This window comes from Squalius cephalus (assembly GCF_949319135.1).
Source record: "Squalius cephalus genome assembly, chromosome: 20".
Taxonomy (NCBI): domain Eukaryota; kingdom Metazoa; phylum Chordata; class Actinopteri; order Cypriniformes; family Leuciscidae; genus Squalius; species Squalius cephalus.
This window is the reverse complement of record NC_137141.1, coordinates 7499359-7516526: the sequence shown is the minus strand read 5'-3', so window position 1 is coordinate 7516526 and position 17168 is coordinate 7499359. Positions and strand designations below refer to the sequence as shown.

Genomic DNA, 17168 nt, shown 5'->3' with positions numbered 1-17168 from the left:
ACGTTTGTCTCTGTATTTTGCTTCACTAGTATGCACCAATACTGCATAATATTAAAGCCTGTACTGATATATATTTATATTTGAATGTTTAAAGACCAAAATGACTTTTGAACGGTGGAGCTAGTCATTTTTTAACAGAAGCCTGTCACTCGGTGAAACTAGTGCACGTGCAGATATGCCTTCTTGCCAGAGGAAGACAGGCGCTCTTTAAGGGCATGAGAATGGATGCTAAGTTGTTAATGTATTCTTAAATTACTGATTGCTCATCTCCAAATGATTACATGCTCATCTCGAAAGTTATAATATCTTTAAAACACAACACAAAATAATAATTATCCCTTTAAATCTTTTAGTTGAGTTGCAGCATGCTTTTTTTCAAATGTCTAGATCACAGTCCTGTTTCCCAACTCCTGTAACAATTTCACTGCTTTCAGAAAGTATTCAGACCTCTTCATTTTTTCTCTCTACATTTTGTTATGTTGCAATGTTATGCTGAATTGCTTTATTTTTCCGCTTCAGTCTACACTTTAGTTTATACCCCATAATAACAAAGCAAAAATCAGATCTGTGATGTGATAACTTTGCAAATGTATTTAAAAGAAAAACTGAAGAGGCATACCAGAGCAAAAACTATGCCACTATGTCAAATGAACTGCCTGCAGAGCTCAGAGGCAGAATTGTGTCGAGGCACAGATCTTTAGAAGGATACACAACATTGTTTTGTTTTTTTACCACATTGAAGGTTCCCAGTGCACAGTGGCCTTCATAATTCTGAAATGAAAGAAGTTTGAAACAACCAGGACTCTTCCTAGAGCTGGCTGCCCAGCCAAACCTTAAGAAGATAGGTGAGACCAGTTAGTCATGTATGGAGATGGGAGAAACTTTCAGAAGTACAACCATCACTGTAACACTTCAACAATCTGAGTTTTATGGCAGAATGGGGTACTGGTAGAAGAAAAACTGAACATAGCAAAATACAGAGATACTTTTAAAGTGATAGTTCACCCAAAAATGAAAATGTCATCATTTACTCACCCTCATGTCATTCCAAAACTGTAAGAAGATGTTTTGAGAAATGTCTGTTTTTTTTGTTTGTTTTTTGTCCATACAATGGAAGTCAATGGACTCCAATGTTGTTTGGTTCCCAATGTTCTTCAAAATATCCTTTTTTTGTGTTCCTCAGAAAATCTCTAAATCCAGGCGTGCAGAGCTTGTCACATCATACCCAAAAAGACTTGAGGCTTTAATCGCTGACAAAGGTGCTTCAACATAGTACTGAGTTAGGAGTGTTATTGTAATATGTCTGTTTTTTAATTTTTTTAAAATAAATTTGCAAAGTTATAAGAAATCATTTTTTTGTCTTCGTGGCGTATGGAGTAGGCCTATACATTGATGTGAATAAAAAAATATTTAAAGCATTTTAGCAGAAGTTTGCAGTATAACGAAATATGAAAAAAAAAAAAAAAATCAAATGGTTCCAATACTTTCTGAATGCTTTGCTCATGTTTGTACATTTCAATCGAATATCGTTCACAAATCCTGAATTGTATGTATCCTGTCCTTTTTCCCGGTAGGAGAAGACATGGGAGAGGTGGTCAGGACCAGATAGGACAGCAGAAGTCAAGGCAGACTCTGAGCTCACAGAGGTCTGAGCGAAGGCTGAACATGGTCTGATGGACCGCCTCTTTTTGCTGACCTTCTTCTTCTGTTCAGTCTTGTGGGTTTTGTTCTGGGAGGTGCGCTGGAAGAAAGGCAAGGAAAGTCAGATTGAAGAATGGCTCCTGGGACACAGCCTATCCAAATACAAGTATTTGTTTGAAGGTTAGTTAAATGCTTTAAAAAAAAAACACTTTTTGTTCTTGAGAGTATGTGGGTGATTATATATCATATATTATGTCCTGGTCATATTTCAAGTCAAGTCAAATTTATTTCACAATACACATTGTGTCAAAGCAGCTTCACATAAATGCATATTGTTATGTCTATAATGCCTTAGTGCTTTACCATATTGCATGTTTTAGGACTGGTCGATGATGATGTATAACGATGACATAAGTGATCCTCCAGATTAAGATCTAGCCATATAATGTTTTTAGTGTTTTATAGCACATATATCAGTGACACAGTGACTCATGCACACATCTGAGCTTTTTTATTTATTTATTTTTACAATTAAGAGATTTAAAGGGATAGTTCACCCAAAAATGAAAATTAGCCCATGTTTTACTCAACCTCAAGTCATCCCAGGTGTATATGACATTCTTATTTCAGACGAATACAATCGGAGTTATATAATTGGGCGAACTATCCCTTTAATAGTTGGTCGGATTTGTTATAAGCGAGAGTAAGCAACAACAAAAAAACTATTAATGAACATATGATCGGTTGTCGCTGAAAAAAATACTTTAATAAAGAAATAAGAAATTACAAATCTAGGGTAAACTAAACCTAAGCTTGTTTACATTTGCCCTGTCCCAAATGGCACCCTAAACACTCGCGGTCTTCCTCTGAGTCTGCACTTTCGTGACGCAACGCCACTTTGACTGGCGGGAAAAGGTCTGATGCGGAGCTCACTTCAGTGCAGACTCTGCAAAAGTGCACATCGAGGGTGCATATCGACTGCAAAGGGGGCACTCACGAACACCCTTCTGAAACCTATAATGACAAAATGGGACACCCTACTGGACTTAACGGACGCGTGTGCGCATGGCAGCCATTGTTAGTCCACGAGACTGAAAGTGCATATGAATGTGCCATTTGGGGAGGGCCATTAATTCAGTAACTTGCTAACTAATCTTTTTGATATGGTATAAGGCAGGGAGCTATCACGCTATCAGCTTGTTTTATTTAGTTCTGATTGTTGTCAAAAGTACTGATACTCTGGTACCAAGTTGATAGGTGACAGTTGAAATTTAATGATATCATCCTTTCTGCAGTACCGGTACAAAATACCTGGTCAACCTGGTACCTGCTTGTTACTTGTATTAACTACATTAATACATATTAAAGTAAATAAAAGATATCCAAACTGAACCAAAAAGTAACACTCCAAAAAACATAAAAATAGATACATCCAAAATGAATCAAAAACACTTGAAATAACACAAAATTTTAATTTGTGTGAAACAGGTGTCCGTTATGCAATAAATCGGAAAAAAGTATATAAAATAAGCACCACCATAACAAGAATAGCAATGTACAGTGAGAGATTTACAAGATTATTTTCAAGTCATTACTTTTACAACTACAATTTACATTTCTTAATGTAGTCAAATCTTAATGCATGTCAAATCTATTTGATCATATTTTTGTTCCTTATTTCAATGAGATAAAAAAAGATGAAATCAGATGCGTTCCTGATTTGTTTATACCTTTTTCTCTGCTGCATGAACATAATTGGTCAACCTGGTATAACACCACTAGCTTTAAATATGCAGCTTAGCTGGCTAACAAATGCATAAACGTGCACGTCTGCAATGAATGCATCACGCAAACGTCTCTCGTTACCTAATGTGATATGGTCTAAACTTGCCTCACAGACCTGAAAAATATATCTATAGAAAGCTTAAAACGTCTACTTTTAAACAAAACAATTCAAAACGAAAAGAAACGGGCTACTCTCTGCTTATGTAGGTTAATTCGTAGCAAGTGTGCATTCACTGCGAAGATGGCGAGTCATCATCGTCAACTTTATCTTTGCAGCCGACACTGATACAGAAAACAATAGTTTATTAATAAACAATTCAAATGTCTCATGCATAATCATTAATTTTGCCGGTTCTTTGTGGCAAGCTTTATGCGTGCGCTTGAGATGCGGAATAGGCAATATATCATGAAAACGCTAATTATAGTTTAGTATTCTCTCCCATAGGCCTTCATATTTAAGTAATTAAATTAATATAAATATGCAATTAGACTAATTGCTTAAATTAACAACTACTAGTCGACTAGAAAAAAACATAGTCATGCACGGGCAGCCCTAGCCTACTTGTTTTTACATATTTTCGAACCAGCATGTCACAAAGGGGATTCTGGGTTGAGCGAGCGGCCCTGAGCAGAATGAGCGAGCGGAGCGTAATCTTCAGAAAGGTGCTCTCCGCTCTGGAGGAAATATTACCACTCCGCTCAAATGCTCTGGTGTGAGACAATGTGTATCTTCTTCTGTTGTCTGAGAGTTGATTGACAGCTTTAAGATTGGCAGCGCCACCCTCTGGTAGGGGTGGGAGAAAAAATCGATCCATCGATGCATCGCGATTCTCTCTCCAACGATTCTGGATCGATTCTGAGAATTTAAGAATCGATTCTGAGCTTAGTTTTTAACCAGATATGCGATGACGCTGAGTTTGCTTTAGAAACACCCGTAATCTGCTTTCTTCCAATTCCTCACACACATACATACACCAATCAAACTTTCCGTAAAATAATCTTTCATAAGTTCGGAAAGGTTGAAGCGAATTACTAGGACATTCACAGGCTTCATTGCACAGGATGCGCTGTGAGAGATGCGTGCTTTGTTTGATGTTACGTTACACTTGAAGCGTGCTGTCTCGCCTTTCGGTATTTTCCTTACAAATGCTCTACGAAGTCATCATTTATGTGGTTTGGAATGCAGTGGACTTGTATATTTAAAATATGAACCTCACTAACAGAAGGCTGCTTTCAATTTCAAATGCTGACGCGCGCTTTGTTTGTGTAGACTGCTCGCGCATGCGGCTGTGCGACTCCGTGTAAGTGGTTTAATATACTTGTGCAAAATTAACGTAAACACAGCCAGTTATGTCTTAAGGGATTAAACGGACAGGACAAACCACTTTACTTCTTATATTTCAAAAGAGATCCGTGCGTGAATGCAGCTTAATAGATCTCTCGCAGTCTTTGATAAAGTAGATAAAGAATCATTCTGGAATTGGATCGGATCGTGAGGTGACTAAAGATTCCCACCCCTAACATTTATACTGTGAATCGTTTTTTTGAATCGAGAATCGTTTTTGAATCGAAAATCGATTTTGAATCGAATCTTGAGCCTAAAAATCGATATCGAATCGAATCGTGACATTTTCTGAATCGTGCACCCCTACCCTCTGGTTACATGAACGTGTCACCACTGCATCAGAACCAAAAACATGGGGATTTTTTTTAAAGACAATAATCGCACAACCTATTCGATATTCTATAATAAAATCAACTAGTCGAATATTCAAAAATCTTGACTCATCCCTACTACCTGGTGACAAAGCGGGGAAAGAATCACAATAAAAGCCAGAACAGCCACATGTCAAAAACATGCCAATACTTACATTAAGCGCAAGAGCAATATGTCACATGCTAGCCAGTGAACCTAGTGGAAGCCATGCAACTAGCAAGTGTACTAGGGTGGTGCCGACGCCCTTTGCATCAGTCAACTGTAAGTGTGCCCATATAAACTCATGCAAGCCAAGCATTGCTCTGAACAGGCATACAAAATCGGAGCGGCATCAAATGCTGGTGCACAACAGTACTCAGTAAGTCAATAAAGAACTGATGACAGCCTCGCTGGCATTGAATTGACGACATCAATATTCAGCATAACGCATTTGCACACACAGCAGTACAGTGCATATGAATGTCGTTTATCAGCTATACGATCTAGTCAAAACCACCTCTTACCAAGAACAGGGCATAGCATAAGGGACTTTCGCACCGGGTAGTTCTAGGAACTTAGTTCTAGGAACTAGCCACCAGGGTGGTACCCCGAGAACTAATGGTTCCCTTAGGAACGTTTTCCTGGTTGCATTCGCACCACCAGTAGGAACTCTGAAGTGCCGTAAGCCGCGCTTGTTGTTGTGACTTGTTTTGACGGGGTGGCGGACCTTTATTTTGATGGTGCTGAGAACGCCAGCCAGAGCCACACAGTGCTCGCATTCTCCGTGTTCATTAGTTTACGATCTGTCTAACAGTCCGGTCTAATACGTTATGAGATAGAACTGTTATACATAGAAAGTAGACAGTAATGAAAAGTTATTAGCGTATGCCATTTGGTTGATGTCCAGTGTTGCTAGCTGAGCAGAAATACATAATCATGTTTCGCTTGGTCCCCTCAAAGTTGTGTTGGATTTGCTCCGCAGTGTAAAGGTTAAGAGGTCAATCTATCACTGTTTTCCATGTTCATAGAGTTAATTTCTGGAGTAAATATATTGGTTATAAATCTGTGTGTTTACATAGCTTTTTAAAAAATGGCAGGTGCTGGTGTTTCACGTGCGTTCGGCCAATCAGTGTACACTAACGTCACTGGTAGTTCCTATAGTGCTGGTTTAGACCCTACTCTGAAGTAGGAGCTAAATTAGTTCCTCCAAAAAGAGTTCCTAGAACTAAAATCATTCCTAGTTCCTGTGGTGCGAATACGCCAAAATATGGGTATTTCCGCCAATAGTTCTAGGTACTATCAAAAGGTTCCTTCGGTGCGAAAGCCCCTAGGCATACGTGGTGAGCCAATGGCCGCTTGGCTCGAATGCCCTTGCACAGACAATACATGCAGTGCAAAAGAAGGGATTTCTTGATCGTAAAACCTAGCAAAGGTATTCTGACAAGACAAACCTGTGGCAAATCAAATATCCTGAATAGACATACCTCTTGTCCAAGCCAACAAGGACGGCATTCCACTAGTGGAGTGGGGCTGAACTAGACTGGGTAAACCCAGCCTGATCTGCCGGCGATTTGATTTCGCCCTGCAGCTCAGGCTGGAAACCTGTACATATATCTTTCCTGCTTCCTTTGCAAACTTTTGGGAACCAATCACAAACTGGATTATCCACCTGGCGCACTATTGGCGGGTTTAATCCAATCCAATTCCAGAGCCGTCATGGCTCTGTCCAGTTCCTTTTAACTTCTCGACAATGCTCAATGGCTTCTTTTTAGCAAACAAATCGCTCAAGTGGGTGTAAATACCATTAACTTTTAATGTTTTTTTTTTGCACAACCTGCAAAAATCGCTCGATTCCATTGCTGCCTCTGCAAACCGCTGTCCAACACATTTGGTTACACATTTCCAGCCTGGAGTTTTCGCGTCGCTCTGCAAAGTACTTCACCCGGATCGTTAGTCTGATTGGTTGAAGGACTATCCAATTGCGTACAGTCATATGCCCGTTGATCACGCCTCTTGTGCAGTAGAAAATACATAGCAGACTTCCCAGACCAATGTTCAATCTTAAAAGATTGAGCTTGGTCTGGTGATAGCCAGACTAGGGCTGAACCCCATTTTGGAAAGTTTCACCTTGCAAAGCGTAAACTAAATCAATTGCCTCCACTATGCAGTGAGATAATCTCTGTTTCAAAACTGGCATACCCTTGGTACTGCCTCCAAAACAAATGAAGAGCTGCTACAGCAAATGAAACTGGCTGGAGCGCTCAATATAAATGCACAAAGTGTATACAGAACACAGCAGTGAAGCAGTCATGGCCTTGTTGGGAATTTATTATTCCTTCATCGAAGCAAAAACCAGGAGACTTGAGATGGATCTTATAAGCAGAAGAGATTTATTCTTCCCAGTCTGTAGTCTGTAGTTCATCATCATCAAGACTAACTCTAATACAGTATGCATTGTAGTTATATACATTCCAAGGGGGAGGGATTACATTGAGGTTTAACAAAGCATGTAAATGAGTATACAGGTTAAGGAACCCGCCCCAGACTGAGGGTCTGTTACCAGTCTCAATCCAATCAGCATAATCATTCAAACGCATATGTGCTAATCCAATCAGCCCAACGATTCAATGTCTGGGCTGTGGCTCTGAGTGAAACTGGGACTCCAAGAGCCATTAAAGACAATAAGGAGAAAACAGGAATTGCAACTTTGCTGAGCAGAATCACTATCTCAACTTTAAACGCTAAATACAGAATATTCTTTACCGTGATGTTATGTATGGAAGCATATTTGAAATAGATTTAAAATTTGTAACCCTTCAGCCTCCATCGCGACTCCTCCAGGGCAAATTCTTGCAGTATTATATCTTGGACTTTGAAAGGTGTTGTAAGCACCTTAGGGACATAGCCACGCCTTGGCTTCAGCCTGACTACACAGTCATTCTGTCCGAACTCCAGATAAGTGGGGTTAATGAACAGCATTTGCAGGTCTCCCACATTCTTTCAATACGCTAAAGCAAGCCAGAGCGCTGTCTTCAACGAGAGCACTCGCAGCTGGGAAAGTGCCCTCAGAACTAATGCCAAGTCCCAAATAGGCATCATAGAAAGATGTCTCCCAACCGAGCATTGGTCCACCTGAGCATTAAATGATGCGGTAGCAGCCACATATACCTTAAGTGTAGAAGGCGAGCGCCTGCTTTCCAAGTGGCCCAGCAGAAATGATAAAATAACTAACACAGGGCATGTCCCTGGGTCCTCATTATGTGTCTCACACCAATCCACAAACACCTTCTATTGATGAGCATACTGGTGCCTAGTAGAAGGGAGTCCCAGTCTCTGATGTAGTATTCATCACCCTTTGCAACACATCTGTCATCCCCGGGCCCCGCTGATCTGCCAGACATGAAGATCCCACAGATCCGTCCTGGGGTGCTAAATGATACCCTTCACAGAACTGGTCACGGGGTGCCATTAACAGCTGAATCAGCTCTGGGAACGATGGCTGGTTGGGTCATTTTAGCACAACCAACAGTAATGCCTCCCACTCCATTTTGTGATACTAGTTTAGAAGGATTAAATTGTGTTTGTTTATAATTGTGAGTTAAATTAAAATCATTTTATGATTAATTAATGCAGAAATTCAGATTTCTGCATTGATTAATTCAAAGGGTTTACAAACTTATTCTTGCCACTGTATTTATAGATCAGTGATCTCAAGAATGTAGAACGTGCACCTGGCTCTATCCATTGGTTGTTGTTTGGATTTTTAGATGTAGGCGTTGCCCTCAAAAATTAAGACAGATTGAAGGCCTAATTCGCTCCGTACACAATATGGCGACCGTTGACGTTCGAACTTCTCGAGTGTCTGGGCCAGTACTTCTGGTGAAAATTTCCGGTGATCTGACAGCGAGAGCGAGAGACAACAGCAACCGAGTTCCATTACCAGAGAGAGAATTTTTCACAATGAGTGTTTTTAGGATTCAAGAGAGGCGACTTGCCTTTCAGAGGGTGACAGCCTCAGCACTTCATTGTTGTGTGCCGTTATGTACCGTTTCGTCACGTTACAACAAAGAAGTCAGCTTTCATGCATTCCCCGTTGACGCTGCGGTACGGGCTGATTGGATGCAGAAGATCCAGAGGGATGACTTCAACCCGACCAAATTTTCAGTGTATTTCACCTGTGCGTTTCTATGCTTTCTATTACTGCATTTATTTTGTGCAAGTGAGATGAGTAAAGACCATCTGTTTCATAAATCATTATCTGTCTGGTGTTTTTAAGCAGCGCATGCAGTATTTTACTGCGTGTAAAATATACACAAACTTAGCTATATTAAATTGTCTGTGGTACCTACAGTTAAAAATGTAAATGTAAAATATGTGATGATAATATTGATTGAGCAATTGATGTAAGTAAGTGAAAATATATGCCCAGAATTGAGAAAATAGTATTTATGGAGATAAATTGTAGCCTATCACAGGGCAAACATGTGAATGTTCACGGTGCATTTTATGCAAACAACTCTAATCGTAGTTGTGACTCTATATTATTTACTGTAGGCATAATTGTCATTGTGTATGCGTATGCAGCATGAGTCAAATACAATCTTCTTTTCGTGAACAGTTGTATTTCATTCATTAATCTGACTGCATTCGTGCATTTAATTGCCATTAGCTCGTGTGATAGTAAAATGGATCTTAGTAGTATTTTAAGTGATCTAGTTGTTTATAGAATCAATTATAAGGGATAATTTTCGGCTTTCTCCGGCTCCCTGCACTCGCTGATCGGAAATCCAACATGGTGGCCACATGCAACTAGCCTATTTCATGTGCACTTGCGATTTTGTGAATTTGCAATAGTCACTACATGTGTGTCTATGAAGTCAATGATCCGTAGGGTAAAACAGTTTTAAATGCTAAAATAATCAATGAAATGGATAGAATGTCTGGTCAAATACTAAAATACTTAAAAGCAATTTTATTTCCTTGTATGATGAATTATACACTTACAAAAAGAAGTGTCATTTTTGTTTATTCATTTTAATAATCAAGAATGCTTCAGGAAGGGCATCTAGCATTAAAAAAGGCTATGTGGATAATTCCTTTGTGTTGACCTCTAACTGGATGCAGCCAGACGAGAAAGAGAGAGATGCATGAAGAAAAAAGTAGAAGAAAATATCATTTCAAAACTTTTATGTTGGGCATACACTGATTTCTGCTGTCATGGGAGCTCACAAGCAATTTCCCAGCCGTAGTTTTGTGTAAAGGCAGGTGCTCGGGGTATGTGATTAAAAGTGTGGTTGGTATCAAAACATGTTGGTTGGCTAGATTACAATTCGTTATATATTAAACAGTTTTAATGATCCACTTCACATTGAGTGGTTCTTTGTCTCCACAACCATAAAATGTGTATAATGTTCATTGTGATTCTTGTCACATAATTCTAGTTAAGTCAAATTAAATGCATTATGTATAAATCATTTAAAAATATTTTGTACAGCCAGTATGAAATTCTCTCATGGAACACAAATAGAGATTTCAGGCAGAATGTTAGTTTGATTTTCCACTTGCTTTTATTGAGTGCTATTAAATTATTAACTATAAAATTGATAGGTAACTGAGGCTGAAAATAGTAAGTAGCCGGCTCACAATACTTTACTTGTAAATAGGAAGATACATTTCTGTAGCTCTGATTAATTTTAAATTGTATTTTTGGCCACCCCTGAAATGGGTAATAGGAATGACATAACCTTAAGGAAATGCGCTAAAAACCCCTCATTAAAGGACATGCATTTATTACATGGACAGAGCAAGAACATAACGTAATTGTCTCAAATGCATATGCACAATTCAGTTGAATAATAAAATGTACCCTCTTTAACTTATTACTGTTGAACTGAATGCAAAATTTCTGCTGAAATAATCAGACTGAAATAAGAGTAAGCAATTTATCTGTCAATCAGATGTGAGTGGAAGTTGTGTTTGCTACTCGCAAACAGTAGTCATTAGTCAATGGAAAGAAAAAGTAAAAACAAACAAAATATTTTTGTAAATATTTTGAATGAAAGACCAACAGGAAAGACAGCAAAGACATTTTTTTCACAGCCGTTTGCTTGTATACCAATGGTGGCAATAATAGTGGAGGGCACTGTATACATGAGGCCCTTGGACTTTGTGCTGACTTTATCGCTCAGCCTGCACCTGTGCCACCGAGCAAAGTGTTGGAGCACTTTAACTGTCTGTCTGGTCACATCTTGCTTCCATTTGTGTCTGTTTGTTTATGAATGTGTATAGATGTTCAGACTCTGGAGGAGCTGAGTTTATGTGTGCTTTCTCGACTGGAGGAAGTAGTAAAGGAAAAGCATCACTGGAGGGAGATCACTGAGGCCCACGTGCAGCTGCTCAGGGACTTTGCCTTCCAGGAGTGGCTTTGTTCCCAGAGCCTGGAGCACTACTATCACACGTGAGTTCACATACACATTATTGCCAATCAGGTTTTTTAATGCTTTTGAAAGTAGTCTCATCAAGGCTGCATTTATTTGATTATGAATACAGTAAGAACAATAATACTGTGACCCATTTCGTTGCTTTAAATTTGAATATAAAGGAATGAGGACATTTCATTCTACCGGACTACCCGCAAGTGCTGAATTACTACTCATACAGGTCATGCACGACTGCCCACACTGCGGTTACGTCATTTTTGCCACGCACACTTTCACGCTCTTGCGGATGCAGCAAGTATAAACCAGGCTTAAGGATCACATGTCTTCCAAGTTGGAAAAAAAATTACCATCAAGCCTTCCTATAGCCATCTCTGACATGTTTGATAAATGTCAGGAACTTCTGGAGTTCTGCAAACATAATGGGCTCCCATTTTTTATATTTTGGCAGTCTGAAAACCCTGGGCTGCACAACCCTGGATGATCTAGCCCAGTTTGACAGCCAGCTTCAGCTTTCTCTGGCAGCGTGGGGCTATTACTACGAGGATTACATCAAACTGTCCACAGGCGTGAGGGTCCTCCAAGCATCTAAGGGAAGCAGAGATCAAGACTACGAGATTCAGCTGGTGCACAGCCTTGCTGAGAGGCGACTGAATGAGAAGTGGTCTTTTGGTATGTGATGTACTGTTGGAATTTATTCACATTTACATCAAGCTACAAAAGAGGGAGCGGTATGGAAGTAAAATAATGCCAAATGTTTTTTAAACAAAAAACCTTGTTGAATGGCACTAATTGAAAAAAAAAATGCATTGCATTAACCATGCTTGCATTTTAATGCATTGTATTTTAAGGGCTTGCATTTTTATGGACTGAAATTCAACATAGTTGAATATTTAATCTCTGGATATTTCAACTCAAAACATTTCACACACATTTTCATTAATACAAATTCTATAATCCATATTCACCTTTCAGATTTCACTCCATTCTGTTGTATAATACAACCTATAATATTCAACAGACAATTTTAAGTCCATTTTATTTCACTTTACAAATTCACTTCCACAAATTAAGTGGTTCAAATTCGACAGAAAATTCAACATTTCACATCTGGGAACTGCAGGAATATCAATAGATTGCCGATTCATAATCTCCATCTGCTGTTAGTCGACCTCACCAGCAGGAGGTGCAAGCAGCTGTTGACGAAGACTAAAGCAAAGAGTGAGAGACTCATTCATTCATAAAAACTGATTTACAGAAATGGAGCAAGCGGTAAGTATTTGTGATGATTATCAGGGCCAGTAGCTATATATGGAAACGCTGATAAAGACACAAAAGCACTTACATTTAAGTCTTCGTGGTTACTTTTGTACATGTAAGCAGCTTTCTCTACCGTGAACGTGATTAAAACTTTATTCCCCGATGCTGACGTACAGATCAAACGTTAAATCTGAGTTAGTAGACATATATTTCTCTCGGTTGTTTAGTTTCCATAACTTTATATGGCAGTGCTGCAGGGATTCCCCTGCCATTGAGACTAATAGCTTAATAGACTAATACAGTGATATAAAAGACCATACTTGCACCTTATTATGAATGTAGGCTATACTATATAAGATATTGGATATATTATAGGTTGTGTTTTTAAACAGAATGAACATTTTGGAAGTGAAATCTGAAAGGTGAATATGGATTATTGAATTTTTAATAATGAAAATGTGTGTGAAATGTTTTGAATTGAAATATTCACAGCTTAAATATTCAACCATGTAGAATTTCAGCCCATAAAAATGCAAGCCCTGAAAATGCAATGCATTAAAATGCAAGCACGGTTAATACAATGCTTTTTTTTTAAATTAGTGCAATTCAACAAGCTTTTTTGTTTCAACAACATTTGGCATTACTTTACTTCCATAGAGCGGGTTTAGCATTGTACAATACAATATTTTGAGAGCTAATTTAGACTCATCTTAACTTTTCAGATGGTACTCAACCGGAATAAGTATTTTGCCACTGCAGGTTACCAGTCACCCTCATCGTTTCTGCGGCAAATGCATTTGCAGCTTTTTACCACTAAGTGGCGCTTAGGATGCTAAATTTGAACTACATTGAGGATGTTAAATTGCAAATGAATATTGGATATCTCAACTGTGTCTAAACAGTATTCACCTTTAAATGATACACCATTTATTTAAAATAATACAAATATTAGGGAAAAGATTATTGCAGATTTATCTGAAATAAATAGAATAGAAATAAATCCAAGAACACTTTACTTCATTATCTAACAATGTGCAATACATGTATTACAGTATTTATTAATCTTTGTTAAAAGTTAGTAAAAATACAACTCTTTATTGATAGTTCATGTTAGATCAGGTCTACTAAATAACAGATACAATTTTTTTTTATTTTAATAATGTATGTCAAAATTTGCAATTCTAAATGTAGAATTATTTATTTATTGTTGTTCTTATTAACTTGTGTTAACAAATTAAGTCTTATTATTGTAAAGTGTTACCATACAATCACAAGGATTGAGCAATCTGTTGTTGCTGAATGTTTTCATGAACATGTCATGAATATGTCAATAACTAGTTCTAAAATGTATTCACATTTTTTTTAAAAAACAACAACTGAAACTACTCGTATGCAAAAATGTCTTACTCATGGTGTTGAGATGAAAAAAAACGAAAAAAAAAAAAAAAAAAAAAAACATTTATATATATATATATGTATATATATATATATATATATATATATACACACACACACACACACACACACACACACACACACACACACACATACACTGTATAGTACCGGTCAAAATTTTGGAAACATTACTATTTTTAATGTTTTTGAAAGAAGTCTCTTATGCTCATCAAGCCTGCATTTATTTGATCAAAAATACAGAAAAAAACTGTAATATTTTTAAATATTATTACAATTTAAAATAATGTTTTTCTATTTTAATATACTTTAAATGTTATTTATTTCTGTGAGGCAAAACTGCATTTTCATCAGCCAGTCCAGTCTCCAGTCTTCAGTGTCACATGATCCTTCAGAAATCATTCTAATTTGCTTTTTTTGATACAATGTTGGAAACAGGTTAATATTTTTTTTTTTGTAAACTGTGATACTTTTTTCAGGATTCATTGATGAATAAAAAGTTAAAAAGAACAGCATTTATTCAAAATAGAAATTTTTTCAAACAATGTAAGTCTTTATCACTTTTTTAATCAATTTAACACATCCTTACTGAATAAAAATATTAATTTCTTTCAAAAAAGAAAGAAACAAAATGACTGACCCCAGACTTTTGAACGGTAGTGTATATTGTTTCAAAAGATTTCTATTTTAAGTAAATGCTGTTGTTGTTTTTTTTTACTTTTTATTCATCAAAGAATCCTGGAAAAAGTATCACAGGTTATAAAAAAAAAAATATTTAGCAGCACAACTGTTTCCAGTATTTATAATAAATCAGCATATTAAAATGATTTCTGAAGGATCATATGACACTGAAGACTGGAGTATTGATGCTGATGAAAATTCATCTTTGCATCACAGAAATAAATGATATTTTAAAGTATATTAAAATAGAAAAACATTATTTTAAACTGTAATAATATTTCACAATATTACTATTTTTGATGAGCACAAGACATTTCAAAACTTTTGACAAGTACTGTATATATACAATAAAAGAGTAGGCTAAGAAAAGGTGCGTTATACCTCCATGCATGTGTTCAGCTGGCTAATTAGATGCCTGTAATCTGGGTCTGTAAAAGGTGTTTATTGCATTTGAGTATGGCAAACTTGGAACTGCTCTAGGATCTTTCTGCTTGTGCTCTCAGGTGAGAATATGTCTTTATAGAGCGTCATGTTTGCTGAGAGCTACAAAAGGAAAGTGTGTGTGTGTGTGTGTTTTGCACTCTTGATGAAAGTTTACCCCATTCATTGCTGAATCTTGGTGTTATTCTGGAGTCTAATCTTCGCTTTGAGAGCCATGTCAAAGCTATAACCAAATCAGCATACTACCATCTAAAAACCATAGCACTTATCAGATCTCTGTCCTAGAATTTTTTTTTGGCCAAAACGTTTAGAAGTTATCTGCAAAAATAGCCAGTTTTCATATCTCCTGACCACTAGGTGGCTCTGCACTGAAACGTTGGGGCAACACACACCATGTTGGGGCAACACACACCAACGTTGCAGCCTCATGTCCGATTTAGCCAAGGGGGTAATCTTTCAGAAAAAAACTGAAGCTTCACCGGGGGGCGCCATTGATTAGCAGACCATCACCTGCTGTTAGCATTCCATTGACTCCCATTCATTTTGGCGTCACTTTGACAGCGAATAACTTTACATCTGAGGCGTTTAAAGACTCCATTTGTCCATTATTTATTTCTAAAGAAACACGAAAATGTATAAAAGGCTCCATTACCTTGTATCTTACGTTATGGCCCCGTAGAAGCAGTTTTTGTAAAAATAGGCTAACGATTGCGTCATAACCACGCGACTCTCTGTCGCACAGTAGAGAAATTACCGTATAGACAGGAGGAGAAGCTCGTGGGCAATCGGGGGGACGTGGAGGCAAAATGACAAAATAATTAATCAGAATACTTAGCAAAAGTTTCTCCTGCTCCTAGCTCATGGACACCTCCTACTCACACTCTCCGTCTCTGCAAGTTTCGTAAGGGAATGATTCAGATTTCGCTTGGCACAGCTATTAGAAGACAGACAGGTTGCTCACGTCACATCTACGTCGTCAAGCTCAGTTTGAGTCTGCGCAGTACGGTCAGCCATCAGGATGTGAGTGCTTCTAATTGACTTCACTTTTCTCCATTGAATCCAGTGGGGTCGCTGTTGTCACGGAATGAACAGGTTCAGACGAGATGTGAGTGACAATAATCTTTATTATAGACAGAAGCACGGAACCAGGTGTTAAGTAGGTGAGTTGAAAACTAGCAGAAGGATACTGTAACTATAGCCATATTTTAGACTTAGCTTTTACGCTTGGCCTAGACATTTTAAATGTATCTGTAAATGATGTCCATATGAGTGATCATAGTATTGTTCTGTTTGATCTGCACTTCAGTCCTGAGCCAAAAGCCTTCAGCAGTTAGGTCTCAGAGGCGTGTTATCACTCATACTGTAGATACTTTTTCTGAAATGTTTGATCCTGTTTTAGTCATGGATTGCCTTGGTGTGGATGATTTCATTCACTGTTTTAATAATCACTGTGTAACAATTCTGGATCAGGTGGCTCCTGTTAAATCTAACTTGTCTACTCAGAAAAAAAGTGTGCCCTTGGATAAATGAAGATATCCTAAGTCTTAAGAGACTGTGTCGAAAGACTGAACGCCTGTGGAAATCCACTAGTCTTGAGGTGCACAGGCTCTATCTCAGGGATCTTGTGTCGTCATATAATGTGATGGTTGAAAATGCCAGATCTGACTATATACGTCAATTGGTAACAATGAATAAAAAAAATCCTAAAGTGTTGTTTGACACGATCAATGCACTTGTATGTCCTGCTGCTCCAGTTACCCCTGTTTTTTGTGAAGCTGACAGCAACAGCTTCTTGGGATTTTTCACAAACAAAA

At 37.9% G+C, this 17168-nt stretch overlaps 1 protein-coding gene across 5 annotated transcripts in view; it reads left to right on the top strand.

Moving 5' to 3' along the window:
* The window catches only part of arel1 (apoptosis resistant E3 ubiquitin protein ligase 1), a 66618-nt gene that overhangs the window by 332 nt on the left and 49118 nt on the right, over positions 1–17168 (top strand). For 2 of the 5 annotated variants that reach the window (XM_079852425.1, XM_079852422.1), the window contains exons 2-6: positions 743–845; positions 1184–1259; positions 1575–1821; positions 11411–11579; positions 12011–12231. In XM_079852425.1, the coding sequence (XP_079708551.1) occupies positions 1674–1821; positions 11411–11579; positions 12011–12231 (538 nt within the window). In that variant the 5' untranslated portion in view covers positions 743–845; positions 1184–1259; positions 1575–1673. The remainder of the gene's footprint in view (positions 1–742; positions 846–1183; positions 1260–1574; positions 1822–11410; positions 11580–12010; positions 12232–17168) is intronic. The other 3 variants (XM_079852421.1, XM_079852423.1, XM_079852424.1) reach the window with 2 other exon arrangements.